Source organism: Perognathus longimembris, chromosome 3, assembly GCF_023159225.1.
Source record: "Perognathus longimembris pacificus isolate PPM17 chromosome 3, ASM2315922v1, whole genome shotgun sequence".
Taxonomy (NCBI): Eukaryota; Metazoa; Chordata; class Mammalia; order Rodentia; family Heteromyidae; genus Perognathus; species Perognathus longimembris.
The window spans coordinates 32,399,613-32,417,099 of NC_063163.1; the positions used below are offsets into that span (position 1 = coordinate 32,399,613).

The 17,487-nt window shown below is 34.3% G+C and overlaps 1 protein-coding gene across 1 annotated transcript in view; it reads left to right on the forward strand.

Moving 5' to 3' along the window:
- Positions 1 to 17,487, forward strand: part of Diaph3 (diaphanous related formin 3) — a 433,505-nt gene that overhangs the window by 191,326 nt on the left and 224,692 nt on the right. Inside the window, exon 18 of the mRNA XM_048341270.1 lies at positions 13,283 to 13,378. Coding sequence (XP_048197227.1) covers positions 13,283 to 13,378 — 96 coding nt within the window. The remainder of the gene's footprint in view (positions 1 to 13,282; positions 13,379 to 17,487) is intronic.

Genomic DNA, 17,487 nt, shown 5'->3' on the forward strand with positions numbered 1-17,487 from the left:
AATTGTCTTCTTAGTGCTGAGGAGTGATCTCTTGTTTTAAAGCACAGTCTCTTTTTCCCAGAGGAAGTGTATGTCCTCAATCCTGGGAAAGTGAGGCTATGGGAAAAATTTCAGGATAGGACAAGAAAATTCCTCCTCGATTATAGTAGTATCTCCAGTTTGAGGCAGTTACCTGGCTCTACTTTCTCCCAAGGTAAAAAGAATCTTAGTCATTTTTGCCTTTAATTCCATTCAGATCTTGTGTCAGCACATTTGTGTCCATTGTTTTGGGTGTACTCTAACTGTCAGAAGTGAATAGCACATGAATGGAGGTCTGAGTCCTCTGGTCCACTTAGTAGACTCATATAGTCTCTTATGCTTTGTCTTTCTGGTAAAGATTTTTTTTTAAGTAGATGATTTTCCAGTATTCATTTATATTTGTGAAAAATTGGATTTGATGCATTCAATTCAAGCAGTCATATGAAATATAAATTTGCTAGTTTTTTCAGCATGAACTAAAAGGCATTAAATATATAAATATGATTTATTAAACAAGAATTGAAATTTTTGACAGGTGCCGGACAAATAAAATAAATAGGTGTTGCTGTGGGTTAATCATAGTGTTCTGTTTAGTACTTTGTTTCATGTTTTTTGTTGAGTTGCTGTATGTTTTTGAACATTAACATTCAGTATCTGACAATCTCATGAGGCATTTTAACTTGAGATAGCTTTTAATTAGTTAAGTTTTGGAGTTTACCGTTATGGTTATTTTAGATGCTGGAAATATTCTTCTCCATTAAGCTGTGAAAGCTCCTGTGCCCAAGTGTCATGTGGCCAAACATAATTAATTGAGTTTAAAGTGAGATTTCTAAGAAGATTTAAGCCACTGCATTTTTATTAGTGAAAAGTCTTTTCCTTTCCCTTTTCATAGAATGGTTCTAAGTATGTCTTTTTTTTTTTCTTTTCAATAGTAGATTTTATTGATATGTTAAAGTTTTTTGGGAAGCAGGTATATGACATTCGGAATAGATTGTACTTTTTAAAATCTATATTTTAAATACGGACATTGGAAAGGAGATTTAAGTATTGCTTTCCATGTATTCTTTTTTTTTTTTCAAATTTTTATTATCAAACTGATGTACAGAGAGGTGACAGTTTCATACGTTAGGCATTGGATACATTTCTTGTACTGTTTGTTACCTTGTCCCTCATACCCCCCTCCCTCCCCCCCTTTCCCCTCCCCCCGCCCCCCCGGAGGTGTTCAGTTCACTTACACCAAACAGTTTTGCAAGTATTGCTTTTGTAGTTGTTTTTCTTTTTTTACCCTGTGTCTCTCAAATTTGGTATTCCCTTTCAATTTCCTACTTCCAATACCAGTAAACACGGTTTCCAATATACTCAGATAAGATTACAGAGATAGTGTAGGTACAACCACAGGAAGGTGATACAAGAACATCATCAATAATAGAAACTACACATACACATAGGACGATGAAAGTAGTTACAACTGTGATATAACAATTGTTTCCATAACATGGAGTTCAATTCACTTAGCATCATCTTATGTGTTCATAAGGGTATAGCTATTGGGCCTTGCGATGCTCTGCTATGACTTGCCTAAACCTGTACTAATTATTCCCAATAAGGGAGACCATAGAGTCCATGTTTCTTTGGGTCTGGCTCACTTCACTTAGTATAACTTTTTCCAAGTCCTTCCATTTCCTTACAAATGGAACAATGTCATTCTTTCTGATAGAGGCATAAAATTCCATTGTGTATATGTACCACATTTTTCCTGATCCATTCGTCTACTGAGGGGCATCTGGGTTGGTTCCAGATTCTCGCTATGACAAATTGTGCTGCGATGAACATTGTTGTGCTGGTGGCATTACTGTGATTTTGTTTGTGGTCTTTTGGATAGATACCCAAAAGTGGGGCTGCTGGGTTATAGGGGAGTTCTATATTGAGCCTTCTGAGGAATCTCCATACTGCTTGCCAGAGTGGCTGAACCAGTTTACATTCCCACCATCAATGAAGTAGGGTTCCCTTTTGGCCACATCCCCTCCAACAATTGTTATTATTAGTTTTCTTGATATATGACATTCTTGCTGGGGTGAGATGGAATCTCAATGTTGTTTTGATTTGCATTTCCTTTATGGCCAGTGATGTAGAGCATTTTTTCATATGTCTCTTGGCCATTCTCATTTCCTCATCAGAGAAGTTTCTTTGTAAGTCTTTAGCCCACTTGATGAGGGGGCTATTGGTTCTTTGCGGTTTTGTTTTGGAAGAAGGTAATTTTTTTAGTTCTGCATATATTTTAGAGATGAGGCCTTTGTCTGTTGAATGTCCGGTAAAGATCTTCTCCCAGTCTGTGGGCTTTCTGTTTATCTTGCAAGCTATGTCCTTTGCCGTGCAGAAGCTCTGCAGTTTGATGCAGTCCCATTTGTCCAACCTTTCTTTGATTTGTAGCCTTTCTGGGTCTTTGTTAAGGAAGTTCCGTCCTGTGCCAAGGAGCCCAAGTGTTTCTCCTACTCCTTCCTTTAGTGTTTTCATGGTGCCTGTTTTGATTTCAAGGCCTTTAATCCATTTGGAATTGATTTTGGTGCATGGTGATATATAAGGATCTAGTTTGAGTTTGTTGCATGTGTTGAGCCAGTTTTGCCAGCACCACTTGTTAAAGAGGCTATCTTTCTTCCATACTATTGTTTTAGTTCGATAAAATCCAGCACCCATTTATGCTAAAAGCCCTGGAAAAACTGGGATTCCAGGGAACATTCCTGAATATAATCAAGGCAGTTTATGACAAACCAACAGCAAGCATAACTCTAAATGGTGAAAAACTAAAGTCATTCCCTTTAAAATCAGGAACAAGGCAGGGATGTCCACTCTCTCCCCTGCTCTTCAACATAGTACTAGAATTCCTAGCCAGAGCAATTAGGCAAGAAGAAAATATAAAGGGGATCCAAATAGGAAAAGATGAAGTTAAACTTTCTCTCTTTGCAGATGACATGATCCTATACCTAAAGAATCCCATAGACTCTACCCCCAAGCTACTAGAGCTGATCCAAAACTTTGGCAAAGTTGCAGGATATAAAATAAACCTTCAAAAATCAATGGCCTTGTGTAGCCCAGGCTGGTCTCGAACTCATGATCCTCCTGCCTCATCCTCCTCGTTGATTACCAGCGTGCGCCACCACGGCCGGCTATCAGAAAGAATGACATTGTTCCATTTGTAAGGAAATGGAAGGACTTGGAAAAAGTTATACTAAGTGAAGTGAGCCAGACCCAAAGAAACATGGACTCTATGGCCTCCCTTATTGGGAATAATTAGTACAGGTTTAGGCAAGCCATAGCAGAGCATCACAAGGCCCAATAGCTATACCCTTAGAAACACATAAATGATGCTAAATGAAATGAACTCCATGATATGGAAACAAGTGATATATCACAGTTATAACTACTTTCAACGTCCTATGTGTATGTGTAGTTTCTATTATTGATGATGTTTTGTATCACCTTCCTATGTTTGTACCTACACTATCTCTGTAATCTTATCTGAGTATATTGGAAACCGTGTTTACTGGTATTGGAAGTAGGAAATTCAAAGGGAATACCAAATTCGAGAGACACAGGGTAAAAAAAGAGAAATAACTACAAAAGCAATACTTGCAAAACTGTTTGGTGTAAGTGAACTGAACAACTGGGGGGGGGGAGGGAAAGGGGGGGAGGGAGGGGGGCATGAGGGACAAGGCAACAAACAGTACAAGAAATGTATCCAATGCCCAACGTATGATACTGTAACCTCTCTGTACGTCAGTTTGATAATAAAAATTTGAGAAAAAAAAAATCAATGGCCTTTCTCTATGCTAACAACCCGAAGACCGAGGCTGAAATCAGGAAAGCAACTCCTTTTGCAATAGCCCCCCAAAACATAAAATACCTAGGAATAACCTTAACCAAAGAAGTGAAAGACCTCTTTGATAAGAACTTTAAAAGCTTGAAAAATGAAATTAAGTCAGAACTAAGAAAATGGAAAAACCTCCCATGCTCCTGGATTGGGAGGATTAATATAATCAAAATGGCAATATTGCCAAAGGCTATCTACAAATTCAATACGATACCCATTAATATCCCAACACCATTCTTTAATGAAATAGAGGAAGCAATCCAGAAATTCATATGGAACAATAAAAGACCTAGAATAGCAAAAACACTCCTAAGCAGAAAGAACAGTGCTGGAGGAATTACAATACCCAACTTCAAGCTGTATTATAAAGCTATAGTAATAAAAACAGCTTGGTATTGGCACCGGAACAGGCCTGAAGACCAATGGAACAGAATTGAAGACCCAGAATTGAACCCACAGAACTACACCTACTTAATCCATGTATTCTTAGGAGCTTTTTTTGAAGCTTTTTAAAATTATAAGAATTTCTAAATCCTGTCTTAATCCATCTCCAGAGAGATTGCTTGGTAAACTAAGGTGTATATAGAAAAATAACATAAAGAGACATTGTTCCATTTTATTGGGTTTGTCAGAAGATGTCAAACATACCTCTGTTCTTAGTTCTTGGTAAATGGCTTGAGATTAAGGCTAAATGCTAGCCCAGATTTCTTTTCCAGAGTCTAATTCTGTACTTTCTCCACGTGCCAGCTATCTACATGGAGCTGATGAGGGTTATTTTTTGTTCAGGGAAATGAATGCCAAGATTTGTTAGCTCCAAAAGACTTTTGGAAAAGTAGATTAAAAAGTGAGAGACGATCTTCCTGTGTCTGACCTTTTAAGTGGAGGGATATAAAGAGAATAGAAGGAGAAAGCAAGCTACCTTTTGTAGACAAGACACTATTGACTTATTAGCACAGAATACTATATTTTCAATATTGCAGAGCTAGGCATTCTAGAGGATGGAAAGTGATGAAGTTCTTGAAACACTGAATTGCCTTCAGACAGTTTGTAGATGTAATACCAGGTGGGCGATAGGAGTGAAAGTACTGTGCCCCTTCTATGCCATGATAATCAGTCAAACCAATATTTTGTGTGAGTTACTGGGAAGTGAGGGAGACCCCTCGGTCCTTGAACAGATTTTGGAAAAGATTCCTCTTTGGTCTGGTTTGAGAATTCAGTGTTCGCTTAAATTTTTATCTATTTGTTCACTCATTTCATTCAATAATTCAGTCTTCCATTGTTACTCCGCTTTGAATCCAGGGCCTCACACTCAATTGGATTAGTTGTTTGGCTAGTTTTTTGCTACTTGGGTCATTTTGATAGTAATTGGGCATCAAGTCTCACAGACTATTTTTCCTGAGGCTGACTGAATAACAATCTTCCCAACTTCATCCTCATGAACAGTTAGGACTATAGAGATGAGCCACCAGCACCTAGTTTATTTTTCCAATTGAAAAAAAAATAGTACTATATTCAAAGATACAAATCAAGGAGTGAATATAATGTTGTTGAAAAAGTGTATTTGAAATTAAACATTATAAAGATAATTCCAGCTGGGCACTGGTGGCTCATGCCTGTAATCTTCAGGAGACTGAGATCTGAAGATTGTAGTTCAAAGCAACCTGGGTCAGGAAAGTCTGTGAACTCTTATCTCCAATTAACCACCAGAAAACTGGAAGGGAAGCTGTGCCTCAAAGTGGTAGAGCACTAGCCTTGAGCAAAAGAGCTCAGGGACAGCGCCCAGACTCTGAGTTAAAGTTCCACAACTGACAAAAAAAACTAGAAATAAAAAAAATGAAGACAATTTCAAATTTAAATATTGTCACCAAATACATAAATTAGGTTTGAATATGCAACTGACTTGTGGCATTATGCACATTCACATGGTTGTGTACTCATCACCACTCTTCATCTATAGAACCTTTCATTTTCCTCACTTTACCCTCTGTATCCTTCAAAAACCACTCCCCATTTTCTCTCCCATCAGAATATCACCATTTAAAATGTCATTTGCCTTATCACAATATAATGTGAATTCTGCTACTTCTTCCATAACCTTTTGCCTAGAGTGGGTAGCCTACATGGGACATTGGCATCTTATATGGCTATGTAGGGTTAGATAAAACATGAGATTTGCCTGGAACGTAAGATAGCATAGATGTACAAGCACTAAAAGCCCAGGTCTCCTTCATTGTTAATGGATTATCCGTTTCCCTCCCCACCCTCCCAAATTTTGGTCACCGGGAGAACAGAAATTAGTGTAGAATCATTGATTCTAGAAAGCAGATCAGCCAAATAATGAAGCTCCAATTAGCTAAGCTAATTGACACTCAAATGAATTGAAACACTACCTGGAACCATCACAGGGCACAAAGAAATAAAAATTCAGTAACTGAGAAATTGGGGAAATGTTTTGAATTCCCAACAGAGCTATCAGAGAAAAGGACATAATATCAAAGGGACAGGATAATGACTTATCAGAAAGGCTGATAGTAATGTTTGCATGAAACAGCATATTCTCTCTCTCTCTTTCTCTATGTATACATATATATATACATATGCATATATACTCTCTCCAAGTATAAACATATAAATATATATCTATATATACACATATACATACATACATATACACACATATACACATGCATACACATACTTTATTTAACCTTCTTATCCTGACTTCCCTCCAGGTACATAGCTTGTAAATTTGGAAAGTGTGAAATTGAAACGTGCTAATATGTTCATTTAACTTAACCTTTTGTTTTCCTTTTACAAATCTTTGGTTAACAGGTCATGTTTATGCAGAGAGACACCCCAAGAAATCGTTTTTATTTTTTTAAATGAACAATGTTGCTACATTCTGTGATTTAGGACATCCATAGATATAGACAGGATTTGTTTTAAATTTAATTTAATTTTATTGTCAATTTAATTTTATAGTGATGTACAGAGAGGTTACAGTTACATACATAAGGTAGCGAGTGCAGTTCTTGTCAAACTTGTTAACCCCTTCTTATTTTTCTCCGACTTTCCCTCCCCCACCTCAACCCTCCTCTACCTCAGTTGTACAGTTAATTTCCAGCATATTGTCTTGTGAGTATCGTGGTTGCATTGGTTCACCTTTTATCCTTTGTCTTACTATTTTGATGTTCCTCCTTCCATTCCCTAATTCAGATAAACATATACATATATAATACCGAAGGCACTAATATAAAATACGGTGACAACAGGGGAAAGCCCATAAGAAAGAAAAGCAAAAGAAAAAAATTCACATAGTACATTAAAAAAACAATGAAAAACCTCTTGTTTCCATATGATCACATTAGCTGTTGCTAAGTGAAATGAACTATAAGATATGGAAATAAACACGGTTTTATAAAGTATTTTTATTTATTACTTCTTATAGGAATTGTGAGTAGGGGAAGTCAAATTATTTGGATCCAGTAATTAAAAATCATTGCCATCTTGGGGTATCTATTTTACTTTTTATGGACTATGTTCTCCATACCTTAATCATCCTGCTTGTATATGTTACAATTGTTAAAAAAAATATATGCAACTTTATAGTATTTACTAAATCATGAAATCCTTCTTACAATTGAGGTAGGACTTGAGTTATAATGCAAGACTTTCAACTGTTTTGTGACTTTAACTACAAAGGATACTACCTAGAAGGAAACAGGCATTAATTTGCTACACTTCTGATCACTGCTGCAGTTGAAATAATCAGTTCTACAAAATTTTATTTAGTGCTTCAGCCACTCATCCTAAATATTGTATAATTTCTAGCCTTGAATTGTCAAGATTTTTTACTAGTAAAATACTGATTAGTTATGGCGGTCATATATTAATATTTGAATAGGAAAACAGCTTGATAGGCTTCTGTGCTGATTATTTTCTATGTAGTTGGGTACCTAGCCATTTATTTATGTGCCTAGAATTATTAAAACCAGACTTGACAGATCAGATATTACTAAAGCTTTTTATACAATTAGGATTTTCAATGCCAAAGCATTTATGTTGATATTTTACCAAGGGTGTATTGCCAACCTAAAAATAAATTTTATTCACAGTTTCCCCCCCCCACCCACACACACATACTTTTCCCTATGCATTCTATATGCTCTGTTTCTGAGGTGCCTAAATCTTGTATGGTAGAATGGTATTTTATGACAATTCTCCAATACTGTTAACTGTCAGAAATGTATAAGCCTTCTTCCTTCATCTACTAGTTCTCAAATTCTGACCCTCAGCATTATCAATCATTCCATTCATTGTAGAGCAGAATAACTAAACCCTATTTTAAGTTACCATCATTTGTGAGATAGCCTGGGTAAATTCTTAACTTTTACTTTTGAAATACATTTTTTTCCCCTAGAACTTTGACTCCTGTTCAAGAGGCCACCCATTTCTCTTCTTTCAGAACTTATCTTCCTAGCCACTCACCTAGAAACAGGCAAAGCCAAGGAAATTGCATGAAGTGTAAATGCAAAGTGTGATGTTTCTCTTATGTGCTGGTTGTAAACTGAATTCCTCGGATAGATTCCATGACTCTGAGGCAGTTTTATTTCTATTAGTGGCAGAAGACCTAGTAGCAGATATGGTCAGAGCTGAACTCTCTCTAATCTTCTGCAAGCAACTTAAATTCTCTGGGTTTAGGATTTCTCATCTGTAGTAAGAGCTTTGAATTCTGTATTGAAGGACTGTTTTCCTTCTAAGGCTTATAAATGCTTGATGTTCTTTGTTAGTTCCTTAGACTATAAATACTTTATTTGGAGAATTTTGCGACTTTCTATTTTACTTCCCAAATAACTAATTTATTCTTTGTTAGCAGTTGGATTTATTGGCTTCACATCATCATGGAGAATGTTTAGTTATAACATTTGTATTGGAATACAAGGAAAAGTTTAAATGTTTTGAATTTTAAAAATATAGTAAGACATATTTAATAAGTAACTAATAGTATTTACTTATGTAAAGTAACTCCTCATAAGAAACAGAAAAAAAGCTATCATTAATTAAATTCTGTACCTCCTAACAGCCTTCTCATTTCTTGTAGCATATTCTAGATCTTTAAAAATGTGAAATAATGTATGTTAAAATTTACATGAACTTTACTTCCTCACAAAAGGTTACATTTTAAGTCGATCTGGTTAGAACATAATGAAAAATGAGCTGTGATAGGATGTATAACCATGAGCCATGGAACTTTAATTTTTTGATGGAAAATTTAGTATGGAAGGAAAGATCCTGAAAAGGATTCTTTATGTAATTTTGCTACTATTTTTAAACTTTGAAAACAGAAAAAGAATAAAGCAAAAATATAATTAAAGAAGACTTTTTCAGTTTATAGCTCTTGGCAGCATAGGAAATTTTGTCATCTTTGACCTCATTTTGACATAAAGCCCTTATAAAATGTGGCATATGCAGTGTTAGGGATCAGAACCATTTTTGAACATTATTAATCTTCTCATGGAAAAATTGAGCCTTATACAGCATCTAGAGGAAGTAAGATTAAACACAGACCTCTAATGACAATGAGCCTAATAGTCTGACTTTATGATGCAGATTTTCTCTTTATAGGTGAGAAAATCTAGTCGTGCTGTGAAAATGTCTTTTGTCTTAGCATTAGAAGAGCTATTCCACCAATGAAGGACATTGAGGCTGAAGTTTGTTTGACCATTGGCTACTGAATTGTGTGTATGCACAGCAGTTGTTTCTTTGTCACTGTGTAGGGAAGATTAACAAAGGTAATGAGCATCTCCTTTTAGTCTCACAATTTCCATTAGGGAACAGAAGATGATTAAACCTAAGCACTAGTTGGTTTTTATTGTTGCTGTGCTAATCTATTTTTCCATTGATATAACAAAAATGATAAGTAATTTATAAAGAAACAAGATTTATATACTTTAAAGTTGTTGTGATTTGTATGTATTTTGCCACAACCTGTTGGTTCTGGTTGTGAGCATATGTTCTTGGAAGGGATCACATGGCAAGACTAGAGAGGCCAGTGAGGGGCCAGAGTTACTCTCTGAAGTATTAACCAGAGCTCAGTAAGAACTTCCTTATTCCATTCTAAGAGCAGTATCTCCAGCAATCTAACATCTTCCTGACAGGCCTCATCTCTTAAAAGTCCAGCAGACTGTGGACCAAACTTCCAGCACTGGACTTATGGAGCGTTCAATCAGAGTGTGTGCCAATGTAATAGCCATAGGCATTCTGATACTAGGTTGTCATTGACACACACACACACACATATGTTCTGACTTTTCATTGGCTTGAGTCAGTTCCTTATCAAGCTGAATATTTAACTTTCATTCCTCAAAATGACTGTTATTTTTGAAACCAGACTAACTTGACTCATCTGATGTCAGCAAAGACATAGACATATTGAACTTTGTGTTTTGATCTGTTGTTTTCCTTGTAAGGAAATTCTGGTCTTCCTATTCACGTCCATTTTCACTATTTACATTCCACTCTTAGGCTACAGTGTAGTAGAAAAGGTGAAGCAAACCATAAGTCTGTTGCATTGAGTATGGTGAGATATTAAACTCAGCAAGAGGGTATCTTGTCAGGTTTTGTGAAAATGGCACACTTGATAAATATGATACAGCCTCTGGAAATGGACAAGCTTGTATAGTTCATTTTTATAGTGATAACTCACACTTCTTCAGTCTAATTCACGTAATATTCATTCATTCTTTTGTCTATTTAGATCTGTTAAAATTATTTAAACTAGGAAACCATTTTTTCATTGTGATGGCAATAGCATTATTATGTTGAGTAATACAAGGTTTATGTAGGAAACTAAGGAAAATGGTCAGTGCAGTGTTATTTAAAACTTAAGATTATTTATGTTACTGACTTTTCATCAGAGAATATTTCACAGTGTGAGAAGATATTGGTGAGACATAGTGAATCTAGACATTAAATTATCCTTTTCTTGATAATGAAGAAAATACAATGTGTACAACCTTCTAAAAAGTAGAGGACTGTCATTTGGTCAGATTAAGGAAAGGGATAATACTAAGATTCTTATTAGTTCTTGTTTGAAAATTTCAGCCAATATAATATTTCGGAGAAAAGGTTTGTGAAATGTATGTGATACAATTTGACACCTTGGGGAAGCATTGACAGTCAATGGGATAATTATTTGAACTGATACCCATACCTCTATTCTACTTTTTTTTTCCCTTTGTGTCTGTATGCTGAGTTGCTTCTTTTATAAGACCATGTGAGGGCTGGGGATATAGCCTAGTGGCAAGAGTGCCTGCCTCGGATACACGAGGCCCTAGGTTCGATTCCCCAGCGCCACATATACAGAAAACGGCCAGAAGCGGCGCTGTGGCTCAAGTGGCAGAGTGCTAGCCTTGAGCGGGAAAAAGCCAGGGACAGTGCTCAGGCCCTGAGTCCAAGGCCCAGGACTGGCCAAAAAAAAAAAAAAAAGACCATGTGAATGTAGAATTTCTGCTTAGACTGAACATGATTCAAACTGGACTAGCTTAATCCTATTCTGCATTTGGTTATGAATTAAATGAAAATCTCTACTGTCATCTACCTGGTTGCTTCAGCCTAAGTTTTCTCCTTCTCTGTCCTTTATTTGGTGGATTTGTATCCATGTACACAGAAGTTGGCTATATATATATATGTATGTATATATACACACAAATGTATATATATACATAGATATGTTTGTACTATATATAAATATAATTTGTATGGCTATTAGTATCTTTCTATACTGGTACAAAAGTTCCTGCTTATACAGGCCAGACTCCTTACCTTTATCTACTTTCATTATCATATATTGATTTTGCAGAATAATGTTTTTCATTAGACAATTTTATATATTCATAAGATATATCATATCATCTCTCATTTCCCTCTCAACACCCTATCCTCCTTTCATCTTCTTCTTCTTCTTCTGAAATAGTACCTCTTCTATTCTCACAACTTTTATTTACCCTTTAGAGTTCACATATATCCTTGGGATATCTAACAAAATTAAAAACACACAAGTTATTTATTAGGAAAATTTTGTTCATTGAAGAATTATAGAATCAGGCCATGGTCTTGATTGGGAAGTTCATTTTCAAGATGTTCAGTTTCTTTTTCCTTTTTTTGAATGCCTTGCAATTCAAATAGTTCTTTTTTCACCTTTGCAGCTTTGCTAATGTTGGTATAAAAAATATGAGAAAAGTAGCAGATATTTAAATGTATGAAATACTTAGAAGTACCAATTAATAAAATGTAAATCTATAGTAGTTAACACTCATTAGTAGTTATGTAAGTGTAATTAAGAAAGTAAATGAAGTTGACTTAGTTGCTCAGAGGAAAAGAGCAGGACTAATGTATATAAATATTAAGCGTGAGGTAAAAATATTCAAAATTACTTCAATGTTTTGGTTGATTATACACAAATGATCATGTTAATTTTTTATTTTTAACTCTTAGTGTCTACTAAGATATGAAATAAAATTTCCTTCTTTCTGACCTCAAATAATGGAATTATAATGAACTGTATTATATATTTAATGCTGTACTATGCATATAAATACATAGCTATGTATTTGTATACATGTGTGTATGTATTACATACACACACGAGTCTTGCAATTAGTTATTCTGTTTGGTTACCTAACTATTATTGCTTACTGACATTCTAATTTTACAAGATGACTGAAATCTAGAACACTGTCCATGGTCAAAAATAAGAGGAAAGATGACATAGTACCTCATTAGTAATAACTGTTAAATCTGTTTATCATACATTGCACAGCAATTACAGATTTTATGTATTGTTGCTAGCCCATTTGTTGTATACTCTATCAAAACAAAGTTATTAAATTCATCCATTGATGTCTTAGAACAATCAGCATGAGTCAGCTGTGTATCAAAATTTGTCTATTCAAAGATTAAAAGTTACATTCAGTTGATTCATACAATTTTGTATGATTTCCATTTTTAACTGTACCTATTACACCAAACATTGAGTACTAATATGATTGTTTATGCTTAACATTCTTAGGGCTAAGTTTTCAAACCATCTTAAACGTAGGCACGTGAATTATTGTATTCTGTATACTGGTCACACAAGTAACTATACTTATACCAATTCTATCAGGTATATTTTCTTTTCCTGTTAGATCTGCAGATATTTACTCCATAGTTTTTCTAGATGAGTCAGCATTCCTTGTTTGCAACAGTTTCGGTCTTTGGATATGTATTTTATAAAGTTTTTGTAATTGTGACTTAGAAGATACGTGTGTGTATATGTACATATATATTTAGTTTTTTATTGGAAAAATTCATTTCTGCTCTTTTGCATTGTAATGTCATACATTTCTTTTATAGAGAGAAGAGATGAAGAAGATTTTGAGGAGAAGAAAGCTATTAAAAAAAGAATTAAAGAACTTAAATTTCTGGATTCTAAAATTGCCCAAAACCTTTGTAAGTATCACCTTTAGTGCTATTGAAATTATCCAAACATATGCTGGTATTTTATTTAAATCATTTCATTTGATGACTTGTTTTTAGATTGCTATTTTAATTTCATTCTTTAAGTAATAGATCTAAAGATAAATATTTTCTTGCAAATTGTGAAATTAAAGAATTACTAAATTATTAAATTATGGAATTTAATTTACATTTTAAAAAGTTTAGTACATATTTGAATAAGTAAAGAATCTAGGGAAAATTCTGCTTCACATAAATCAAAAGAGCATTAAGAGAATTACCTTCTTATGTCCCTTTTTTGTATATAAATAAAGGCCAGGAATTCAGACACTGACATTGTATTTTTTTTTAATGATAATGTATTACTTTTTTGTACCTGCGAGTCTTTATTATTTGCAATTCTTGATCATGCTTGAAAGCAGCTAGAATACTAATGGAAATAAGGATGATGAATACAATGAATTCCATTATCCTGTCTAGCAGTTCAAAACCATTCCTCAGAAGTACTGACTAGAAATATTTTAGATATAATTACTGTTATAGGAGCTAAATGCTTAGCCTTGAACTGTCTTTCTAACTTTACTATTGTGAGAGTAGAAGGCAAATAATTTTGTTTCCAGATCATTTCTAAATTAATCTCAAGTGCATCAACTATATAGTTCTCCGTGTAGCTGATGTTAAAACACACACACACACACACACACACACACACACACACACACACACTCCTTTCTGATGATGCAAGAAGGTGTAATATGGTTGCTCTGTGTTGGTCTGTGTCTCGGTTTTGATGTGCTTTACCTGGGCTATTAGCAGGTATTGGAACAAAATTGTTATCCAGGAAATGATAATACACTATTCTGTTCATTAAAGAACATTACTTTAGGGTAGGGTTAGAATTAATATTCCTTTTGTCGGCTATATACCCCCTATGACGTTGTTGGAAGAGTTCCTTATATGATAGTATGGATATGTTAATTTTTTCCTACTTTAAATTTATTTTTAGCTTATGATTTTGTTGTAAAGGTGATGTACAAAGGGGTTACAGTTATATGTCAGGTCATGAGTACATTTCTTTTTGAACAGTGTCACCTCTTCCTCATTCTTGTTTTCTCCATACTCCATGGCCACTTAAGTTCTTTGCCCAGCCATTCTTTGTTGGTATACGTAATGTGGTTTTCCTCCAGACTTCCATCTCTGACGCTCTTCTATGATGATTCCATATAACTTATTTTTAGAATTCTATGGAGAAACTTGTTGCATGGAGACATTAATTTTATTATCCAGTATACATTTGTGTTCTAGGTGCAAACATCCCTGCCTCTTCCAAATTAGGTATCATCATGTGATATTCTTAGGTTAATGAACATGTAAGTTGAAGAGGTGTCAGAGTGCTAGCATCTTCTCAGTAGTATGAGAAAGTCCAGTGGTCTCTTTCCATCAACATATAGTATGGTAGTCAGTGTGATGTCCATCATTGTGATAAGGAGCATATAATTTATATATCGTATAATATATATGTTACATGTAACATGTCTATGTATCACTATTTCTGATGTGGGGTGAACATACTTTCTCAACCTCTAAATAATTGTGTTTGTGTATTTGTTAGAACTTTGAAATTTGGAAATTTTTTACATATTCATCAGAGATTTTCCTCCCCGCTGCAGTATTATCTCAATTCAATGCACTGCATTATTAATTTAGACGTGAATCTAGTCTGTATGATGTGATATCAAATAGCTGATTTTATTTTGAAAAATGTCTATAGTCTGTAGAAATTGCTAATCTTTTTTCTTTTTTTTTTTTTTTTTTTTGCCAGTCCTGAGGCTTGGACTCAGGGCCTGAGTACTGTCCCTGGCTTCTTTTTGCTCAAGGCTAGCACTTTGCCACTTGAGCCACAGCGCTACTTTTGGCTGTTTTCTGTGTATGTAGTGCTGGGGAATTGAACCCAGGGCTTCATGTATACAAGGCAAGCACTCTTGCCACTAGGCCATATCCCCAGCCTGCATGCATTTTTAAAGTAAGAGATAATATTGAAATACTAAGTATACAATCTAACCTTAATCTTGTCTCTAAACAACCTTGTTAATTTTCCTGAGAAATATTTTAAATAACTATACTTTTTTAGTAGTGCAGTTATAACTTAATTAAAATATCTGTTTATCTGTTGAATAATGAACTTGTTGCATGCAGTTATTTACGACATAATAAATTATAGCAGAAGTGTTATTAGACACATTACTATCATAGAGAAGTATCAGCTTCATGTGGTTTGTTTACAATAGAGGATATGTATCTCTATCATTCAATTCAGAAGCATATTTAAAGTTTAAAACCAAAGGATCCAGAATGTATAACATGTCATATTATGACGTACTGTGTTTTAGGATTATTTTTGCTCTCTCAGATTGTAGCAAAGTGGTTATGATATAAGTGTTATAAAGCTTTAGCAGCTTAGAATGTTTACTGTAATCATAGTTGGATTCTCAGCTGGTTTTTATGTATAAAATTTAGAGCTTGTATACTGAATTCTGAGAAGAGTCTTGCTGAGATAGTAACAACTGTTTCTGAATGAGACATGTTGGAGTAATGCTGTAGTCTGTAGTAGAATGCTGACATGAAAATGTAGAGGTTCATTTCCAAATTTTATTGAAGAGAAAATGGATAGATTTGTACTAAGATCTTCAATACTGTATTCTGTTGAATTTTGAAGAAAGGCTCCAAAGATTACTTCTACTTTACTTACTTACAGACAGCTTAGGTTTATGTATTTTTTGAGCTCAAAAAGGTTATGACAAAGATATGGGTTCATTTTTTTATCCATACAACTCCAGAATCAAGAAATGTTTCATGAGTTTTACAGGATATCTATGTTTTACCATATTCTTTTTGAGTTGGTATTAGAGCTTGAAAGGAAGAAGTTTTGAATCTACAAATTAACATGACATTTTATATATTTATAAATTCCTGTGAGGAAAACAAGCATGAGCATGAATAGCTCCCAAATCTGCACATTTTATATACTCTTGAACTGAAACCAGAACTTCCTAGTAGGGTCTGTATGATCATACTTTCATAGATACGATGTGTGATTGTAAAAAATACCAAAAAACAAATTTAATGATCTCTTTGGAAGCATCAACTGAATAATGTAGATGATTCTCTGTAACTTTAATATATTTAAAATTAGTGTGGACTCGTTTTCTGAGCTGTCTGTTAGGCCGTAAGTCATTCTAAGCTCTTCTGTAACTTTCTCCCATAGGAATCAAAATGTTGGTCATTTCCAAAAGTGAATTTATAAAATAAATTTAGTTCTATAAATATGCATGTTTGATAGTATGTGATATTTAAATAGAATATTTGACGTGCTGAACAAATCACAATCAGAGGAAAAAGTAAAAGAATTAGTTTATCGTGATCTGAAAAGTAAAAAAAATAGATCTTATTATCATTTTTTCTCTTTTCTGTTCATGTTTCATGTTACTGTAAGTATGCTGTGTTCTTTATATGTTTACTCATTCATTTACTTACATAGGTGAGATCATGGTTTTTTTGTCATCTGCAGCTAGTGAATCCCCATCATCAACCTTCTTTTTTTTTTTTTCTGAATACATTTCAAACATCATTAAATGTAGGGTAAGCTGTAAATTTTACATTAAAGACAGAAAGAACACCCTAAGAAAGAATACCCATGAAAACTACATTTATATTCATTATACATATGTATAAATTAAAGAATGGCATATACACATGAACATATATATGAATATACATATTATATATATTATATTGGATGGGTAGGGGAAAGTTGGGAGGAAAATGATGTTAATTTTTCCAAGACTACTCTTGGGCTTAATAATCCATTAAAAATACTTAAGGAATTCACTGAAGTAGTTTTAGTTTGACTGTGCCTCAATTCAGTCGAATTGTCTGGAGTTTTTCTTGGGACTTTATTGTAGCTGAACCTCCTTTTGACTAACCTTAGTTTCTAGCCTCATCAGAGGTAGAACTGATACTATATGGCTCATAATCCACACTTTCGATCAGTTTTCTGGTATGATACTATGTGATGTGGCCCAATGTCTTTAGGTGACAGATGT